The 19,090-nt window shown below is 40.3% G+C and overlaps 1 protein-coding gene across 1 annotated transcript in view; it reads right to left on the bottom strand.

Annotated features, from left to right (window-relative positions):
* The window catches only part of SPTLC3 (serine palmitoyltransferase long chain base subunit 3), an 88,209-nt gene extending 83,722 nt beyond the window's left edge, over positions 1-4,487 (bottom strand). Inside the window, exon 1 of the mRNA XM_086631109.1 lies at positions 4,374-4,487. Within this exon, the coding sequence (XP_086487235.1) occupies positions 4,374-4,487 (114 nt within the window). The remainder of the gene's footprint in view (positions 1-4,373) is intronic.
* Between the last annotated feature and the right edge of the window lie 14,603 nt (positions 4,488-19,090).

Consider the following 19,090-nt stretch of genomic DNA (forward strand, 5'->3'; position numbering starts at 1 on the left):
ATTTCTTCCTAAGATCTAATCTAAATCTGTTCTCCTTCAATTTAAACCCATTTCCCCTTGTCCTATCAATGGACATTCTTGTAAAAAGTCCCTCCCCAGCCTTCCTGTAAGTTCCCTTCAGGTATTGGAAGGCAGCTATTAGGTCCCCCTGAAGTCTTCTCTTTTCAAGGCTGAACAATACCAGCTCCCGCAACCTGTCCTCATAGCAGAGGTGCTCCAGCCCCTGGATCATCTTTGTGGCCCTCCTCTGAACACGCTTCAACAAATCTATGTCTCTCTTATGGTGGGGACACCAGAACTGGACGCAGTATTCAAAGTGGGGTCTCACAAGAGCAGAGTAAAGGGGGAGAATCACCTCTCTTGACCTGCTGACCACGCTTCTCTGAAGTGCTATCTTCTCTGAAGTAAGAAGTAAGTGCTATCTATGTACGTGAGAGGACAGAGCACAAAGAAATTACAGCGAGCATTTACAACATACAAAAAATGATTCCTAGGAGAACAATTGCATGGCATATTCCTTTCATGACTCTCTTTTTAAACAATCAGTGTTTTCTTTAAGATCTTCTTTGGTGAGTAAGTGACATTGTAGTTCAGAAAAGAGAGTTAGAAAAGCAGAGAAGCTAAAAGCATGGAAGGGTCTGAGACTGGCTGCTGAAGTGTTGAATCAATAGCAGAGTAGAACAGTTAGGAGCAGGTCCAGATGTCACAGGACAGAGGGTGAATACAATCAGCTTCCAAATTTCACAGTCCCCAAATGTCGGAGACGATCACATTTTCAGGCTTTCAAATAAGTGAGGCAGACCTTACTGGGTTTGATCTCATCCCAGGCTCTTTTAAGCTTTCAGAAAGGAGGTTGAAAGCCTTGGAAAAGTCTGTAGTCTTGTTCACTGTAAGCTTCTTCCAAGCTACTGCCATTCTCAGAGCAAAACAGAAAAAAAAGAATTTGCAAATAGCTTTATACTGTCTTGGGTGCTCTCTAAGGCATCCAAGGAAATGATCTACCAAAGAAATAAAATTGTTCCGTGTGTACTGCAGGAAAGAAATGTTTCCACTGGACAAACATAGTTTGTTGTGGTTTTTTTTTTTGTGGTGTTTTTTCTGTTTTGTTTTGGTTTGTTTTTTTTTTTTTTTTAATTCAATGTCCCCTACAATTGACATCAAATCAACAGCAATATAAGAGCAAAAGAAACCATTGCTAGGAAAACACCTTCTCCAGGCTACAGGTCCTGGAAGAACATAAAGCATCTGCCTGTGTTATAAGCACTAGTGAAGTGGAAGACATGGCCCACAACCCACCTTCCAAAGTTTAGGTCTTACTGTGGCCCAACTTCCAATGAATGCAAGGACGCAGCATCGTTGTGGGGACATGGTTAGGCCTGATGTCCATTAGTACATGGGAGCCTGGGCTAGCAGCTGGGATTAAGTCAGACTCAAAGTAATCACAGAAGCTATTTGAACAAGCAGTCCCACCCCAAAGTGCTGCATCTTTTCCCTCAAAATCAACAGCTGCTCCTCTAATAGGATGCTTCGCTGCTGCTTTATCACTCAGCTACCTCCTTTCCTGTCCCTGGCATGCCACAGATTGCTAGTAGCAGAGAGAGTGTCCGTACTCCCCCACATTTGACCATCCCTAATTACCTTCCCTAAGTCATTAAACAAAATCCTTTCTCTGGGGTTTTGCTGTATCTGAATTGCTTTTCTATTTCTGTCATGCACGTGCAGACACACAAAATGTTCTTACATCATTAAGATGCAAAACACATTGCTCCTGAGCCAATATTTTCAAAAGCAGTGTTTCCAAAGCAGTGTTTCCTGAAGCAAGTGCTTCCTTTGGGCTCCCCTACAAAAAAAAATGGTTTATGGAGCTGATTTCTGCAAAGCCTGATGTTCCAGTCAGTCAATTGTGTGCAACTATTGCTATTTATTCCTGACTTAGAAGCCTTCACTGTGCCATGCTCTCGCTGCAGCCTCTGCCCCACCAGTTGCCTCTCTCTAACCAGAACACATCTCTCTCCTCCCCTCCTTGCAAAGTAACACAGCTGTAACTAACCCCAAGAGTTTCAGAACTGCCACAAGTCCCAAGTGCAAGAACCAGCATCGGTCATGTCCCCTGAATAATCTAGCGCTATACTTCCCCTCCTATGTAAAGGTGTTTAACAGTGGATTAATTTACTGAATAGGCAGCAAAGTACATATGTACGTGTGTGTGTGTGTGTGAGTGTGTTAGGGGAAATAGGGGCAAGATGGAGAAAGACCGAAAAACGAGGAAGGGACGAGGATAACTGGAATCATGACAAACCTGGGTCTGGTTCCTGCACAGGCTTCCTTGTGCACCCAGGTGCCATATTCCCTGCTCCTCGGATCCCAGCTATAAAGTAGGAAGCACACCTCAGCAAGGTGTAGCAAATAGACATACACTGGAAGGCTGTGTGAGTCGCACACCTACAGCAGTAAGCCTTGTAAACAGATCGGGTAGGAAGGAACAGTATCTGTTCCTGTAAAATAGGATAAAGCGTAAGTACCGAACAGGGTGAGGCAGCTGGGGCGGGGAAACAGACCAGACAGGAATGGGGAGATTCCTACCAGGAATGAGATTCCTGGTTCATACAGGGCTCTTGTCTGTTATTGTTTCCTTCTTTCCCAATCTGTGCTTGAAGCAGGAAGAGAGGGGAAATGGTATGCAATTCGGAACACAGTGCTAGACCCGGACTTTCCAAATCTCCCTTTGATAAGCCTCCTGAACTTTCTAAGGCTTGACTTCCTTACCACTTCCTCAGTCATGGATGGCATTTACCAGTGGTTCAGTGCTTCTTTCACACATAAAACCCCTTCTCCTTACCATACGGTGCTTGTAAGCCTTCCCTAATCTAGCAGGTACGTCTACTAACATTTCCTTCATTTCTTTGCCACCTCTTTCAGGCCAATCCTTATTTCCTTTTTGCTCACCCTCAGTAATGTTCTACTTTACTTCTCTAGCCATGTCTTTCCTACTAAGGAGGAAATCCTAACTAATCCCCTCCTGGGAGTCTACTGCTTTCAAAACCGCTCATTGGCAGCAGGTTGACAACAACCGCATGGCAAGGCTTAGTCCTTGAAATTTGCCACTCAAATTGAAATCAAATATTTCAGACATCATTGTGGCAAATAGCTAATACATAAAATGATGAGGAGTTGTGTGATACATAAAAGGATGCTAGATTAGGTTTCTGGAAGCAAATCCCAAGAAAGGTCTTTTCAATCATTGCACAAGCTTTTTTGCCTTCCTCATCCTACACAAGCCAGTGATTGGGATACACCCATACCAAGGGAGACACCTAAAGCCAGACAATCATTAAGCATGACACTGGGCGTGCCTTCATTTCAGTGCTAGGCGTGTGAGCGCCCCATTTAGAGAAAGATATAAGATAGCAGTTTATTTGTAAAACAGTGGAGCCCTCGCCACAGTTGTTGTCTGAAGCTTTCAACAGGGATAGCCAGGTGAGTGCTCAGGCTCCAGAAGCAACCTCCTCCGTCCCCTTCTCACCATCACACCACACCGTAAAGCCAGTCTTTTTCTAGTCACTACAAGACTTTCTGCTAATGATCACATCAAGATCCAGAATTAGGACGCTTCAAGACAGACAGTGCATTCCCAGTCAGAACAGGTATTGCAGACAGACAACGTTTAAGATTTGGGCTTTTTTGGCAAAAGCATACCTTTGGGTTTGTGGTTCATTCTTTATGGTGCTTGATGCCAACTGTTCTACAAAACGTTCACATAAACGAGAAGTACTGGTTTCAAAGAGAACAGCTTGAGAAAACAGTAAGTAAACTGACTGGGATTTTAAGCAGTACAAGGCTGGAGAGCAGGCATCAAAAAAGTACAGGCATTAGTTAAACCAGCCTTGCAGTAATGTAAACATCAAGACAATACAGCTTCCAATCTATGTTTGGGTGGTTGGTTTTTTTTTTGTATACAGCAATAAATCACACTTTAAAAGCCACTCCACACACACTTTAAGTTGATAAAACAGCTTTCCACTAGTGATTAATACATCACGAAGTCGAGTCCACCATCATTTAAGCTTTAGAAGGAAACCACTACATTTCAGTGTGCTTGTGTTTGTTGTGTTTGGTATGAATTAGAGGCTAGTTAGTCCACAGGACCAACAAACAGTATCTTGCACAAGCATTCACAACTCTGACTGCTGTCTAGGATGATAGGAAAAAAGTGGCTTCAGGTTCTAAGATTACAAAATTTAACACACAAGCCTAATCCATACAACCTGTTCAATGGAGGCTAAGACCGCCATGAAACTACCCTAATAAGTAATATGGCAACTACCTATTTGTTTTCAACATTAAGGCAATTAAGGTAAACAATTAAACCTTACCTTCATTCCTTTAGTAATTCCATTTTTCTTATAGATTCCACTTTTTAAGAGGTTATTCTGTTTCTGGTGATGATGATGTAGATGTCCATTGCAGACAGCACTGGGATTAGCCATCTGTTTAAATTAGTCAGATTCTCAGTTCTTAAGGGTGTCTCAGGTCTTTCTACTGTAAAAAAGACAGTGGGATGAGCAGATAAAGTTCTTGGTTAAGGCCTGAAAGGTATCCAACTGGTCCGTCAGGATTTTCCAGGATGAGAGGAGGAACTATCTTTTGCAATATCTTAGAAACTTAAAACTGTTTCTTTCATATACCTTCAGCCCCAGCAAGCTAGAACGCGAAACACATAGCAGGAGGCGTGCTCTTAAAATCTCTGAAAAATACTGCTCATTGCTGGCTGTTGTACGAACACAGCTCCCGTGAGTCAACAAGGCTGCTGCAGCTATCAAGAAGTGGGTGGATTCAGAGGCGGAGACACTTAAAGATATAGTACCTCTTAAATATTTCCCAGCGAGGAACATTACTTTTTTTCCTCCTGATTACACTTAACGTAGAGCGATGTGACTCCGTTTCCAGTAGAGTAATAAAATGTTTCGAAAATTTAAACAGAGTAATCTTTAAAATTACATAGTTCATCTTGTTAAGAGTATATTGGCTGAAAAAAGTAGTATTTGGCTGACTAGAACAGGACAGCTATTTATTTTTGTTTTTATCTCTTCTTACATAGGTAGCATGATAGACACAACATTAACCCTCGAAGGAAACTGAAAGCATTTTAGTATTAAAATGAAATTTTATCTAGAGCTAAAATCAATATATTTGGCCCTATCCTACAGATGCATGCACAGATGTTTCCTAGAGTGAACTGTCCCTTTAAACTCAGTTTGGCCAGTAATGGGACAAATGGAATGCTATTATAATTAATAAGAAATGAACTTTTATAAAGTTGATTAATTTAGTTTTAAAACAAGTCAGGCTTTAATCACATGTGAAACCACTAGGCAGGAGTAACATACATCCTTGCTTTTAAGGCAAGAGTTTATTGATTGTGGAAATACATATATTGTCTTTGCTGAATCAGATTCTCATGTTTCAGATTTCAGTGGCAAAACAGAAAAGTATAAGCATCTCTGGCAGCATTTGATAGAATCCCTTCCTCTCAAAATAATTGAAATTAGTGTGGAGACAGATTAAAGGAAAGCTATATTATAATATCCATTTTGGAAAACAGTAAGGATGAAAGACTGAGAGAATAAAAATACTTGGAGTGTTTTAATTAAAAAAAAAATTACTATGTCATCTTGTCAATGAAATGTAAGTGATACACAGAAAAATCAGCCTACAACTTCAGGATGTAGAATACAGGAGATTAAATGTTAAAGGAACCACTGTGAAAATTTACAGGGAAACACATTGCATTGGTTTTGGAAACCTGTCTTAGACATGTACTGAATTGCTAAAAATGTATTTTCTCCTTTGAAGTGATTTGCAAAGTGGGATATCTTCAATGTGTTGGAAAACTTTTCATCCCTACTTAAAAGAGACCTGAACTGAACTGTGTTTAAAAAAAATATCTGTGCAGCCTTCCTTCCACGTTTCACCTCATTTCATACCAGACAGTGGTCTGCAGAGAATTCCATTAAGATCTGCAGAAAACCTCTACAATACACTATAGAGTAGCACAACTGAAAAAGCAGTCCTTCTCTAACAAGGTTTGATTTTTGTATCATTGGAAAGAAGCCTTTTACTTATGTATTCCAGTTAATAAGACAGTAGTAGTTTTGATCAAGAAAACATCTCCTTAACTGACTAAAATGACACAGAAACAGTAAAATGCCAAAATGTTTTGCTTCACAATTACACTAGATTCAACATCAGAACTCAGATTTCCTAGGTTTTGTCTTTCTGGTGTTTTTCCTAGGCAAGAATGCCTCATTTCTCTATGAATCAGGCTTTTTTAGGCTTCTTTAAGGCATCTGTAAAGATAATTGAATTATAGATTAATTGTGAATATGTAGTGATAAGATAAATTGTTGGTCACGATAAGTGGCTAGGAGTTCATATGAGGACAATGAGCCAGAAGTAGGTGGAAAGAATAGTAATATTTGCCTGCATTTCTATCACCTATGGTACCATGATAAATGGAACAAGATAATGTAAAGCATGCTCTCTGCGCGTGGCAACCCCCTCCCACCAAGCAGCAGTCTTCATTTGGGAATTACTTCCTTGATTGTCACAGCAAATCAAACATCTGTAAAACATGCCACCTGCTCAGTCAGTTACTGATCATCTTGACCCTGTTGTGATAAAGTTAAGACAAGAAAACTTACCAGAGTAGTGTTCTTCCCTTTAACAGCTTCCAGTGTCTCAGCTAGCACCTCTGCCAGGTGTGATTCCCAACAGACTCGGCACCTTCTGGGGCACAAAGTGGTATAATTAACATCTCATGTGTGTCTTATTCTTTTTTTCAATTAGGTTTATGAGGGAGTGGAATCTCTGATTAGATAACAGTTCAGATGATGCAAATTCTGTCTCTAGTCCCAGGCTGTAAGTCTACACTTGTTATCTATTTCAAGGCCCATGAAATACCAGTGCCCTTATACAAATTAAACAGTGAATTAAATACGCTATATTAATTTTAGTTTTCAGTGTCTCTAATGTTTAAGATCACAAACAAGCAGCATGTAAAAAAAAGAGACTATATAGAAATATTAATTTAAATGAGCAGTTTTAGAAACCTCAGAGAACAGCTGTCCTTTCAGATTTCTTTTAACTGTGCTCTAAAATCCAGAGCTCACAAAACAAATACCACTAGAGGCTGAGTAAAATTCCTGTCCTGATTCCATTCAGAGCAAAGGATTTATAGAAGAGATGAGTCTGGCCAAATACACACAGATGATCCGTAAACAGGATGTGGTATTTCTCTTGCAGAAAAAAAAAAATAAAAATGTTGAATTGTGCCTGTCAGAACTCCATCTTACTCAAAGCCATCTGTTACTCAGACTTCTATGTCCATATCTACCATGCTACCGATTAGATGCATCTAAATCTGTTACTCAAAAATATAGGAGTCTACACTGCCTGGACACTGGAGGAGGGACTCAATCATTGTGTACTTTGCAACACTAAAACCACCAACAGCAACACCCTGTCTCTTTTTAACATTCTGAGAAGCACGACGAAAAAATTTAGTATGCTGACTGTACAAGAACTGTGTGTAGTTAACTGCAAGGGACCCCAATCCTACTAAGATTGTACGTGTGCTTCGCTTCAGAGGCTTGGGTACTGGTCAGAAGTAACAAAGGTGCCCTTCATATATTGGCAAGAAGATGGTGAATTTCTAAGGTTCCTAGCAGACCATACACCATGTTCTACATAAATGCTAGTAAAGTTTGTAAGATGTGGCTACAATTACTATAAACCTGTAGGAAAATCACCAATGAATTCCCAGGATGTAGGTTTTACTCCTTGCTTTGTCATTATCATGTTAGCACCATTGTGTCTTTGCAAACTCACCTCTTAAAATCAGGATAAAAATGTTTAAATCCTTTGTAAATGCCCTGAGACAAATTGCTAAGGAGTATGGTGCAAACGTTAAGTAAAATATATATAGTTACTTAGCCCAGGTTTAATGCCAGAGCAAAGAGAAAAGGGAGGGGTAGGGCAGTGTCTCAGCAGTCTTTCAGTATTTGAAGAAAACCACTTTCTGCTATGCACTACCATTGTTACACAGGATAGGTTAAAAGGTTGACCTCTGCGGATGCACTCAAAAAATGGAGACAAAACCATCTAACTTTCCATTGGACTTTCTGTCCCAGTCAGACCATTTAGTGTCATTAGAGTGGCCACAGAGTCCACATCTGTAATAGCACTACTGGATTATCTACCAATAACAAAAGTACATGTCGCAAGAAAGTGTGAGAGCTGATCCCCTGAAAACTGTAATGTCGTAAACCAGAAGGATTTCCACAGGATCCCTGCTCATCCCAGAGAACAGTTAGTTACAGCATAGTTGTGAAACAGTCTTGCAATCTAGTTGCAAGATCTTGATAATCTCAGTTCATGACAGATGCAAATTTACATGCCACTCAAAACAATAACGATCTATGCAAAGACGTCTACTGGCTTTATGCTTATTTTCACTGGAGAGACATCAAATAGGAGCTGAAAAACTGGGAGGCTAACTCTATTCTTTTGTTAAAAGTCATGGTTCTAATAACATTTACATTATCTGCAGAGTATGCCCCAGTAGTGGGGCCTTCTTGCTCTCCTGATCACTTCTCTTACAACAGAAGCCCGCCTTATAAATTCTGTGTACCATTGATGACTTATTCTCTGATTAGGATCCCAGTACGTTTGGTACTTGCAGACACATGGATATGGGGGACAATTCCTACCTTGGATATGTAAATGACTGACGATACAGCAACACCAGTGAGGCTGAAATAAATCAGCAAATAGGGAGACACCATAACAACAAAGCAACAGCAAATAGCAGGTATCAGCTGGCTGGTCATCTCCTTGGGTGTCCTTTCAGATTCATCCAGACTTCACCAGCACTGGCTGTAGGCTAAACTTCCTTAATATTCACATGGAAGAACCCCTAATCCATGTTTGCTGCATTAAACCCTTTAGCCAATACATATGTGGGAACGAGTCAGGATATCACCCTACATCTGGGTGTAAAACTGCGACGCCAACGCCCATGGGTCCCCCCAAGTGCCCTTGCTCGGCTGCCTCTTGAAGGATATACAAAATGCTTTGAAATTGGTCAGGAAATAAATCTAGAGCACCTCAGAACCAAGACCCATGGCATAGGCAGATGCACACAACCAGCATTGCAACAGAGAGGACCTGCTACAATGGACAGGGCTTCTCCAGCCCTGGCAGGTCCGCGCATCATTTGCAGAGCCCTGGGACTGGTATGGTTGCCTTTTTTCACTTTTGCAATGTGGGAGCTGGAGGGGAGAGAAGGGCACAAACAGGCTCCCCAGGGGTGAGGTAGAGGAGGCTATATACTCTGAGTTACATCAGATGTTAGTTGTTGGGAAGATCAACCATAGGGAAAATTTGCACATTTTACAGCTTTTCTGGGTTGCATGACATTCTGGAAGAGAGGCTGAGAGATCTCCAGAGCAGGAAGGTCCTGCCAACAAGATAGTCTTGCACCACTTAAAATTCCTTGAATTCACTGCAAAATGCTCACACTCTGGCATGAAAAGCACAGCCAGAGGTGTGGGCATAGGTGCAAGAACCCATGTCCAGCTGTGAAAGCTGAGCTAGCCCTAGGAACAAAGGGCCAGGGGAGCAGGCAAGGACTTCGAGGGCGCAGTCTGACATGCTTACAGCTACTGCACCGCAGCCTGTTGTTGGACCTAACTGGTGAACAGACAGATTAGATTTATGCAGTCATTTGATTGCTCATTATAAAAATCTTTCTGGGTGAAGCAAGAATACCACTTCTGCAATTTTATCCTGTCAGCATGTACAAATGACTACTGTGTGCTAGGAAGCAACTTTTTTTTTTTCTACTTAGGTAAACTACTTTAACTTTTGCTCTGCAAGTGCGTATCAACTCTTGATGAGTTTTCCTTATCATTGCTTCTGTTCTAAGGGACATGGAGGTTGCCATTTGGCTGGCAGAGGTCCCTCCTCCACATCTGCAACTAAATCTTAAAAGGGATTGAGGTCTCTTCAGGGGCTATTGAATGAAGAAGCATTGCTTCATAGCTTGAAATGTGACTCCAGGCTTCTGAACTGCATTGGTTTTCCCTAAGAGAAAGCTTTTAGAAAATTCACTGTGGCTTGTGAACTACCAGAGTGCAAGAACTTCTTAGGGATCACTCATATAGGTACTTAAGGAAAGAAAGTCTATTGTACAAACTTGCAGTCTTTACACAGGGATTCACATATTTGAGTGGTCTACAAAAGATGGAAAATTTCATTCGGTACACTATGAAGCTACAGCACTTTGTGCAATTGTCTTGAATCAAAAAAACTCCCACCACCTTTAACTGATTTTTTTTTTTCCCCCAAATGGGCTTTGAAAATTTGTTATTTAGTATAGCAACAGTTCAGATGGATTTGTTGATTTTTAACCACAGAGGTGGGACATTACTGACCTACTTTCAGGCTCATACCTCAAGGAGTGGCACAACAGCTTGATTCTGTGGGAAGTTACATGCACACAGGTGCATGAAGAGAGCACTTCCACAAAGAAAATACAAAATTCCACATTTTTTCAAACAGTTGGCACTTTCTGCCCCCTCCTCCCATTTGATCTTGTCTCTAAAAGGAAAAAAAAAAGTTTATAAGCCCCTCCAAATCCAGCTCTAGGCAGTCCAGAACAGGTGTCACCCTTTAAACTTGACACATCTCATTAAACCTCTCCGGTTCTTTCTTTGATGGATGGCCTAAGGGAAGCTCTTGGGAAATAGCATGAAGCAGGCAGAGACTTGATCTTTTACATTTTCCATCTGAATTTCATCCATATTGCTTTATCATCGCAATCCATTGTTTTTCCCTTTCCTTCCTTTCAACATGTTTTTGTGGATAGGCTCTCAGTAATTCCCAAAGAGCTTTTGGCCTTCATCCATCCTGCTTGCCCACAAAATCGCCAGTAGACTCAGAACAAAAATCCCACAAACACAGAGTAGCCAATGAAAATTTTGAGAATTCATATTGGATGGCACCAACAAAAAAAAGTTTGTGTGGGTAAAAGGAAGGGAAGAGATTTCCAGTTCTGATCACAGGCTAGCAGCAAAGCAGTGGTATATATGAGTATTTATTGGGAATCAAAGGTTTACTTTGATGTGAGCAAAAAGTCACTGAACTGGTCAGAGTGTGAAATCTACAGTCAACAGGCATAAACCAATACACTCATTGAAAAGACGTGAAGAACTGGGCGCCCTGTATGAACACTTGTTAGACCACCCAGGCTGGCAGTTCCATACACTTTCAAAAACTTTCCCTCAGGCTCATAACTCCTATGAAGGCAGAGGTGAATTCGGTTTAACAACTCCATTATGCTATGTTCATGAAGGGATCAAAAAGCTTTTTAAAAACAAATGCCTCTTCTTATCTCAGAAACGGTTGGCTTAAGGGACTGAAGAGAAGTGCCAGTGAAAGAAAAGAATTTTGACAAAACTGCTGCTGAGAGAGGGATGAAGTGCTAGAAACTTAAATGAAGAGATGTTTCTACTAATTATTCACTTTGTGGAGAAAGGAACGTTTCCTCACATCAACATGAAAGTATGTGCTTCCAAAGAGAAGCTCAAACATTGTTGACTGGAGAACATGCTCTATTTGTGCTGCTTGCACAACCCTGGTGCAGAATATGTTCTGAATTTGGCTTTCCACCAGCTCCATGTCTTTTGTTTCAAATTTGTTGTAGGCTCTTCAGAACAAGGCTCTCATTTTACATATCAAACATAACGGAGCTCTGATCACACCTCTCAGAGCTTATATAACACAGGAAATAAATTATCTTTTCCTGAAAACCAGAATTTTGCTGTTTGATATCAGTGCAACCAGGACGAGTTGAGCGCACTAGTGAAGTGAATTCAAAGCAGATAGCAGTGTGTGAATTGCCAGACCATCACTGATAACTCAGGTACCCTCAATGGCAGTGGAAACATCTAAAAACCCCAAACTAAACATGGCATGCATGACATTTCTCACTTTAATGTTGCATTCTACTAAACCCTCCCTGGATGCACTTAGTGTTAACGTTCCAGTGCTACAGGGAGATGTGTTGAAACCTTACCGTACACTTCTCTGAGCAAAAAACAGTGGCTAAAAGGAGGCGCATGAACTAAGTGCAGCTGCTTCACTAACTCGAGTTATGCAGGACACTACTGTATGTCTGAATGCCAGATCATCTGATTGTCGGATAGCAAGGTCTTTTCTTAGGGGTCTTTTGTCATTTTTGCTTTTACCACTTTAACATGTAACTGTTGAAAAGACAAATACAATATATATCTTGCTACCCACAGATGTCATTCCCTCCTCGATGAAGATTGAAGTCTCATCTTACTCTTGCACAATAATAACAAATCATTTAAGTCAATATATGTCAGTGGAGTAACAGCAGTGTGAATAAGTTACTAGTTGTGGCAGACATCTTCAATTTCTAACGATATTTTAATCCTAACTTTTGTCAACAGCATGTCAGAAATTAGCATAAGTTTTGGTGGTCTTCTGAAAAGCACTTTAGATTATTAAATCCGTAGATAATTTATTATAGACTAGTAAAAGACAACAGACTGGCATGCTATAACCAGACCTAAGCTTCGTGTATCAGCATGCGCACATCACTTTGGATGTTATTCTTGAACTATATAAGGAAACCACACATTGCAAATCTTCAGTTTATATTCCAGAGCCATTAATGATGAAATCTACTCTTCAGGCCAAGGTTTAGATAAAATTAATAAACTATTCTCTGGTTGCTGTTTATAATCTAAAGTACACATCTTAAATATCCTAAGTCCTAAAGTACACATCTTAAATATCCTAAATATCCTATCCTATCCTAAGTTCGCCGATGACACCAAGCTGTGTGGTGCCGTCGACACGCTGGAAGGGAGGGATGCCATCCAGAGGGACCTCGACAGGCTGGAGAGGTGGGCCCGTACCAACCTCATGAAGTTTAACCAGGCCAAGTGCAAGGTCCTACATCTGGGTCATGGCAATCCCAGGCACAAATACAGACTGGGCGGAGAATGGATCGTGAGCAGCCCTGAGGAGAAGGACTTGGGAGTACTGGTGGACGAGAAGCTCAATATGAGCCGGCAATGTGCTCTTGCGGCCCAGAAGGCCAACCGCGTCCTGGGCTGCATCAAGAGGAGCGTGGCCAGCAGGTCAAGGGAGGGGATTCTCCCCCTCTACTCTGCCCTCGTGAGACCTCACTTGGAGTATTGCGTCCAGTTCTGGAGTCCCCAACATAAGAAGGACATGGACCAGTTGGAGAGGGTCCAGAGGAGGGCCACGAAGATGATAAGAGGGCTGGAGCACCTTTCCTATGAGGACAGGCTGAAAGAGTTGGGGCTGTTCAGCCTGGAGAAGAGGAGGCTCCGGGGTGACCTTATAGCGGTCTTCCAGTACCTCAAGGGGGCCTACAAGAAAGATGGGGAGAGGCTGTTCAAGAGGGCCAGTTGTGACAGGACAAGGGGTAATGGTTTTAAAATAGAGGGAGGTAGATTCAGGTTGGATATTAGGAAAAAATTTTTTACCATGAGAGTTGTAGAACACTGGAACAGGTTGCCCAGAGAGGTGGTGGATGCTCCATCCCTGGAGACGTTCAAGGCCCGGTTGGATGAGGCCCTGAGCAACCTGATCTAGTTGGAGATATCCCTGTTCCTTGCAGGGGGGTTGGACTAGATGACCTTTGAAGGTCCCTTCCAGCCCTAACCATTCTATGATTCTATGATTCTATGATTCTAAGTCTGCATTAGCTCAGTTATGTAAATAAAGGAGGCTGTAAGTTTTGAGCAGAAAAAAACAACACTAGGCTTCCAGGTAGCTAAGTTTCTACTAGTTAATCAGACGTATTATGTTACGGAGGAAAAGCATCATGGTTCAGGATAACTCGTTTACCATGGTAAGTAGTTTCTCATATTTTCTTATATTTTTGGAAGTCAATTAATATTGTAGGGCTGTGCTTGTGCTTGATCTATTAAAACTTAGGGTAAGGTCCTCAGCTGGTTTGCTGTCACTAACATTATCACATAGTCCCTTTCGTTTTTTTTAGTATCTAAAAGCTGAAAATTAAATTATAATATCCTTGGTATAGTCTAAAAGTTTGCATATAACCACTGCTTTTGGATATTTCTCTTGAGAAACGAGGCTTCTAAATTCTTTCTTTCCCTTTTGCTTATTCTGCCATAAAACTTAAATCCTCAAACCACACGTACTCTATATTAAGAGTCTGCTGCTATCAAGACCTGATCTACTGGAAATTCAGTCACAGTTGCGCTTTCGTCTGAAAATACCTATTTAGCTTTACAGTTTTTTGGTCGTTATGTAGATTAAAAAAATTTTATCATTGTTTTCATGATTTACTGGATATAGTCAATATCATAAAACAAGTTTAAAATACTAATTTGAGACCCTTTCCTTTCCAAAACTTTTGGATGCATTTGAGTCATACTTTCAAGTATTAATGCAAAATCTTTTGTTGTTATTGAAAGCTGGGGATCTCCTGACAGAAAGTTAAGTTCTAAGAGCCTAAGTCACCAGTTAGAAATACAGGCTTTGCTGCAATATTCTCAAAGCGTTCGTGTAGGATTTGCAGGGGAGAGGAATATTTTCTGACTTTAATTCCAAAGAATTCTGCTAACTCTTGAGTGCAGTGAGAAGCTGGTACAAATATTTTTCTAACAACACCTCAGATGGACATACAGAAGTCACGTCAGGTAATAAAAGAAAACACAAACAAGTTACTCTGCTTGTAGGGAAAAAGTATCAGAAGTTACCTTGGGTTTGAATCCCCAGACTTTCATATTTGGGCAACAATCCACACCCTTAGCATAAGAATTACAAGTTTACCTTTTTCTACTCACTGTACAAAATAGTCTTCTGGCAGATGACCTCAACACTGCTAGAGCAGTCGAGTAAAAGAGTTTACCACTTGTAAAGGGAGTGATCGGAGTTTATCCACGTCTCTGGATAAAACAGTTAATTTTATTAACCTTTTATTTACCAAGCAAGTAGTTTTATTTTTTTTTTTAACTACCTCTTCTTCTCCCAAGCTCCTCTTCCTTCCAAACTATAAGTATGCCCCTGACAAAAAAAATGTGTTCACTAAGACACAGTAGAAACTTCATAAAGACTCATACCAATAAATATCTCATACCTAAAACTTATATTTGGTGTTCTATAACAAGCTGTACCACAGGCCTGAGTAGAAGCAGCCCAACGAGTTTCCTTTTTTGCGGAACAACAAAATCTGCTATTCTTTAGTTACAGATCCTGCATCTCCTTATTCTTTCATGATGTACAATAAGACGACAGAAAACCAGTTGCAAGCCATAAGCATATATATACACTGTTCTCCTGGTACCTTAAGCAGTATTACCAGAACTTGTTCTGAGTGTATCTAGATGTCAATCAGCTGTCAGTACTCGCAACATTAGGAATTTGTTGGGATTTTTGATGCACGGCACAAGATCTGGTTAGGAATCCATACCCACCCCCAGGACATTCGTGGCACCTGACACTTTAATCTCCTTGCAAGGATTAAGACTTGATAAATCTCACAGCTGATACAATTCTGTCTCTATCTTACGATATAAAAATAAAAAATACCTGACTGGTTTATCATGGTCAGGCAAAACCAACAGTAATACAGAACATCAGACCTAGACAAAAAAAAATAACAGTACAGTAACAAAGAGCCTGTTGCAAAAATACAGCAGTAAGCAGAAGTAAGCCCAGTATACCCTTTTGCTCTAGCTTCTTCCACTTACATATATTATGCTACTACTACATTCTTACCTAGAACTTGGTTGTAAAGTCGAACCTATAATTCTTACTCCTTAAATGAAAAACTTCTTCATGTAGCTAGGCTCAGTGAAGCCAATAGAACTACTCAACCAAGTCAAAGGCTGAAAGAAGTTTACAAGCATCAGGTAGAGACAAAACCTCTTTCTTGGAATGTTTTTCTACTGATCTCCTTCATCAATTATGTGATCCACAGCCATGTAACCTCTACAGCTGTCCAAGGCAGATTTCAGTCTACTTTTCTGAGACCTCCTGCCAGTCAGGCTAATTTGTTTGCTGGGCTCCATAATTTGGAATGAGCCAGTGTGGTATTGTCATTGTTTCCAGTTGTTGACGTGATGAATGGAGCAGGGACAGCTCTGTGCCATCTGTTCCTTCTCTGTGTCATCACCACATCAATTCAGACAAGTCTTTCTTAGCTACAAACATCTGGAACATTAAGACAACTGATACTTAACCAGGAAGCCAAATCTCCTTAGTATTACTAATAAAACTGAACTAAAATGCATAGCTTTAACCTATGTTTAATGACGACGTTTCAGGCTCTGAACAGGAAATTAAGAAGTGATTTCACACCAAGCTTAAAGGTTATTGCTCATCGTTCTTGTAATGTAATTGTTCAGTGCTTCCAGAAGCATGAGATTTATACAGGCCCAGATGAGAACTAGTAATGCTACCCTGTTTAAAAAAGAAAAATAATAGTAGCATTGCAAAACACCCAAAATACATTTTTTCAACTAACAACAAGTGACTCTGTTTTGCAATTCTTACTCATTTAATGAAGCACTTCATGTGATTAGACCCAGCGAGGTCAATAGCCCAACTCATCCAAGTAGTAGTTATGCTTCAACACCTTTTTATTAGCATTACTATATTTAGTGACATGATAGAATAGATTATTTGCCTTCTTCATTGCCAGTGAACAAATCATTTCAAGAAGTGACACAGAATTGGATTATTGTGTAAAATGTGACCCCATACACCGACTATCTATAGTCTCAATTGCTATTGTTATTGCCTATAGTTTTTTTATTCATCATTTCAGTTCTGTCCATCCTATCTCTTAAGGAATAGAGATTGAGAGACCAAAAAAAGAAAAAAAAAAAAATCTGTTTATTACTAGCTATTATGTAAAGAGCTGGTAGCTAGGTTGCCTTACAAAACCTAAAAAAACTTAATTCCGTTGCCTCATGATACTTTTGTATGGCTGACATAGGTTATTTTTTACCCTACCCTGTCAAACAGATTGAAGAAACCAAATTATTGTTTGCTTTGTCTACTTACTGCAATTTTTCAAAAGGTTTTCCAGATCCACCTTTTCCTGTTGTCACTTGTGCAGCATTTCTTTTGAGTTCTGCTCAATCTATGGCTTTTCAGACTTAGTTGCAATTCTTTCTCAATTTCATGCCTTGCTGAAGTCAATGGAGCTCTGAAAAGGAACCAAGGGTCAGGTGGGAGGATGAAGGGGTGAGTGAGAATTTAAAAATTCATCTTAGAAATTGGTCCCAAACAAAAGAAAAGGCATCATTACAGAATTATCTCAAGAATTTTTTTAATCCACAAAGTTGAGACATGTTTTGAAGTTAGTTTAAGCCTTATATTTAATCACACTATATAATTTTGTCAACAAAATAAAATATTTTTCCTTCCTTGGGGTTATTTGTATTTAAGATTTAGCATACAAGTCTGAAACACCCTGCATTTGTTACAGAAGCTTTAGGAACACACTCTGGTATTCCAAAAACACCGTCACATTTCAGGAGCTAGGACTCCAAGAGTTCAGCTCCAAGCTAGTACATATACCAGAAAATAAAATTATCTGAAGGTTTCCCAGGGCAGCAGATTCTATTTCAATACATTAATTTCAGTCACAAGATTTTCATTAAACTCACTCATATTCTTACAGAAAACCAGATTCTGATTGGAGTCTTTTAACTGTCATGCCAAGACACTGGAAAACTAAAGCTTCTTTCCTATGGTGTTAATTCATTTTTATATTCCACGTAATCTCTAATTTTAATATTATGCTAGATAAATTTGACAGATCTCAGTGAATAACTGGTACCAAGGGTTGCTTTTTTTCCCAGTCTCTGTAGTTCTCATTTGAAACAAATCCCTATGTCAAACAAAGCAGCGTATTTCATATCATCGGAGAAGGCTTGGTAAGTTGGGCCTTAGAGTACTTTTGGGCAGGCCTTGTTCCACTCTCCAGCTACGTGCATTTATCTCAGCCTGGGAGGGGACTCTTCCAGCTATATTTAGCAGTCTACTGCTTGTGGATTTCAAAGCAACCTTCCCTATCCATGAGACTGTAACCCAGGATAGAGGTCTTGTGCTGCTTTTTCAATGCTACTAGCATTGAAAATTTCTAGCTATTAAGCAATCAGCTACAACTTGCTCCGAGACTGGCACGTGTCCTTCAGTTCCAGCACTTTCACTGTAGTTAACAGACATCTAAAACAGTCTTTTACCTTGAGTAGTTCTTTTCTTCAACTGTTGTTCACTATGCTGGCAAACAGCAGCTGATGTCCTAGATTTACCGCAGCATTAATGCAGTTTCTTTGCATAAGGTTTCCTTCTTTTCCTTTCCTTTGCTGGAGTAAAGCATGCTAAAAATAGAACAGAGGTGACTCAAGACTTCTGACTGGGATAGGCAAAAACTGAGTATTCGTCAGGGAAGGAGAGAACTGAGGGTGGGAGGAAGCTTGGTAGTCTCTGTTTTCATTGAGAATAGGTGTAGAGAGGCAAGGAGTGCAGCAGGGATTGAGAACTGTCGGCAGAAATTCTGGAGCTTGAGGTTTACTATTGTACTTCTGTGAAAGAAATATGAGCAAAAAGGCCTTCCTCCTTTCCTTCCCACTGCCATGCTTCAAACTCCAGCCTTTCCCTTGTCAGCTCTAGCAGCCAATTTGGCTCCTAAAATTTCTAGTTCTAGTAATTTAGACAGCTGAGCCATGGCTGTTTTACTACCCTAGCTGCCAGCTGCCCTAGATGATTGCCTCCTTTACATTATCCTTAAGGCGGTCCTTAAACAGATCTGGCAGAAACACCTGGTTTTGGAGGCCAGTTTCTATAGACCTATGAACCAGCTGACTTACATCAACAGCACTAGTAGAGTACATGCTACTCCTTGCCATGTAAAAATTTCAGAATTCTAACACCATTTTTAGCCTTTTTAGAACAGTGTGAACGTCGCAAGCTTATCACTAGATTTCTG

This window comes from Tauraco erythrolophus, chromosome 2, assembly GCF_009769465.1.
Source record: "Tauraco erythrolophus isolate bTauEry1 chromosome 2, bTauEry1.pri, whole genome shotgun sequence".
Lineage (NCBI taxonomy): Eukaryota > Metazoa > Chordata > Aves > Musophagiformes > Musophagidae > Tauraco > Tauraco erythrolophus.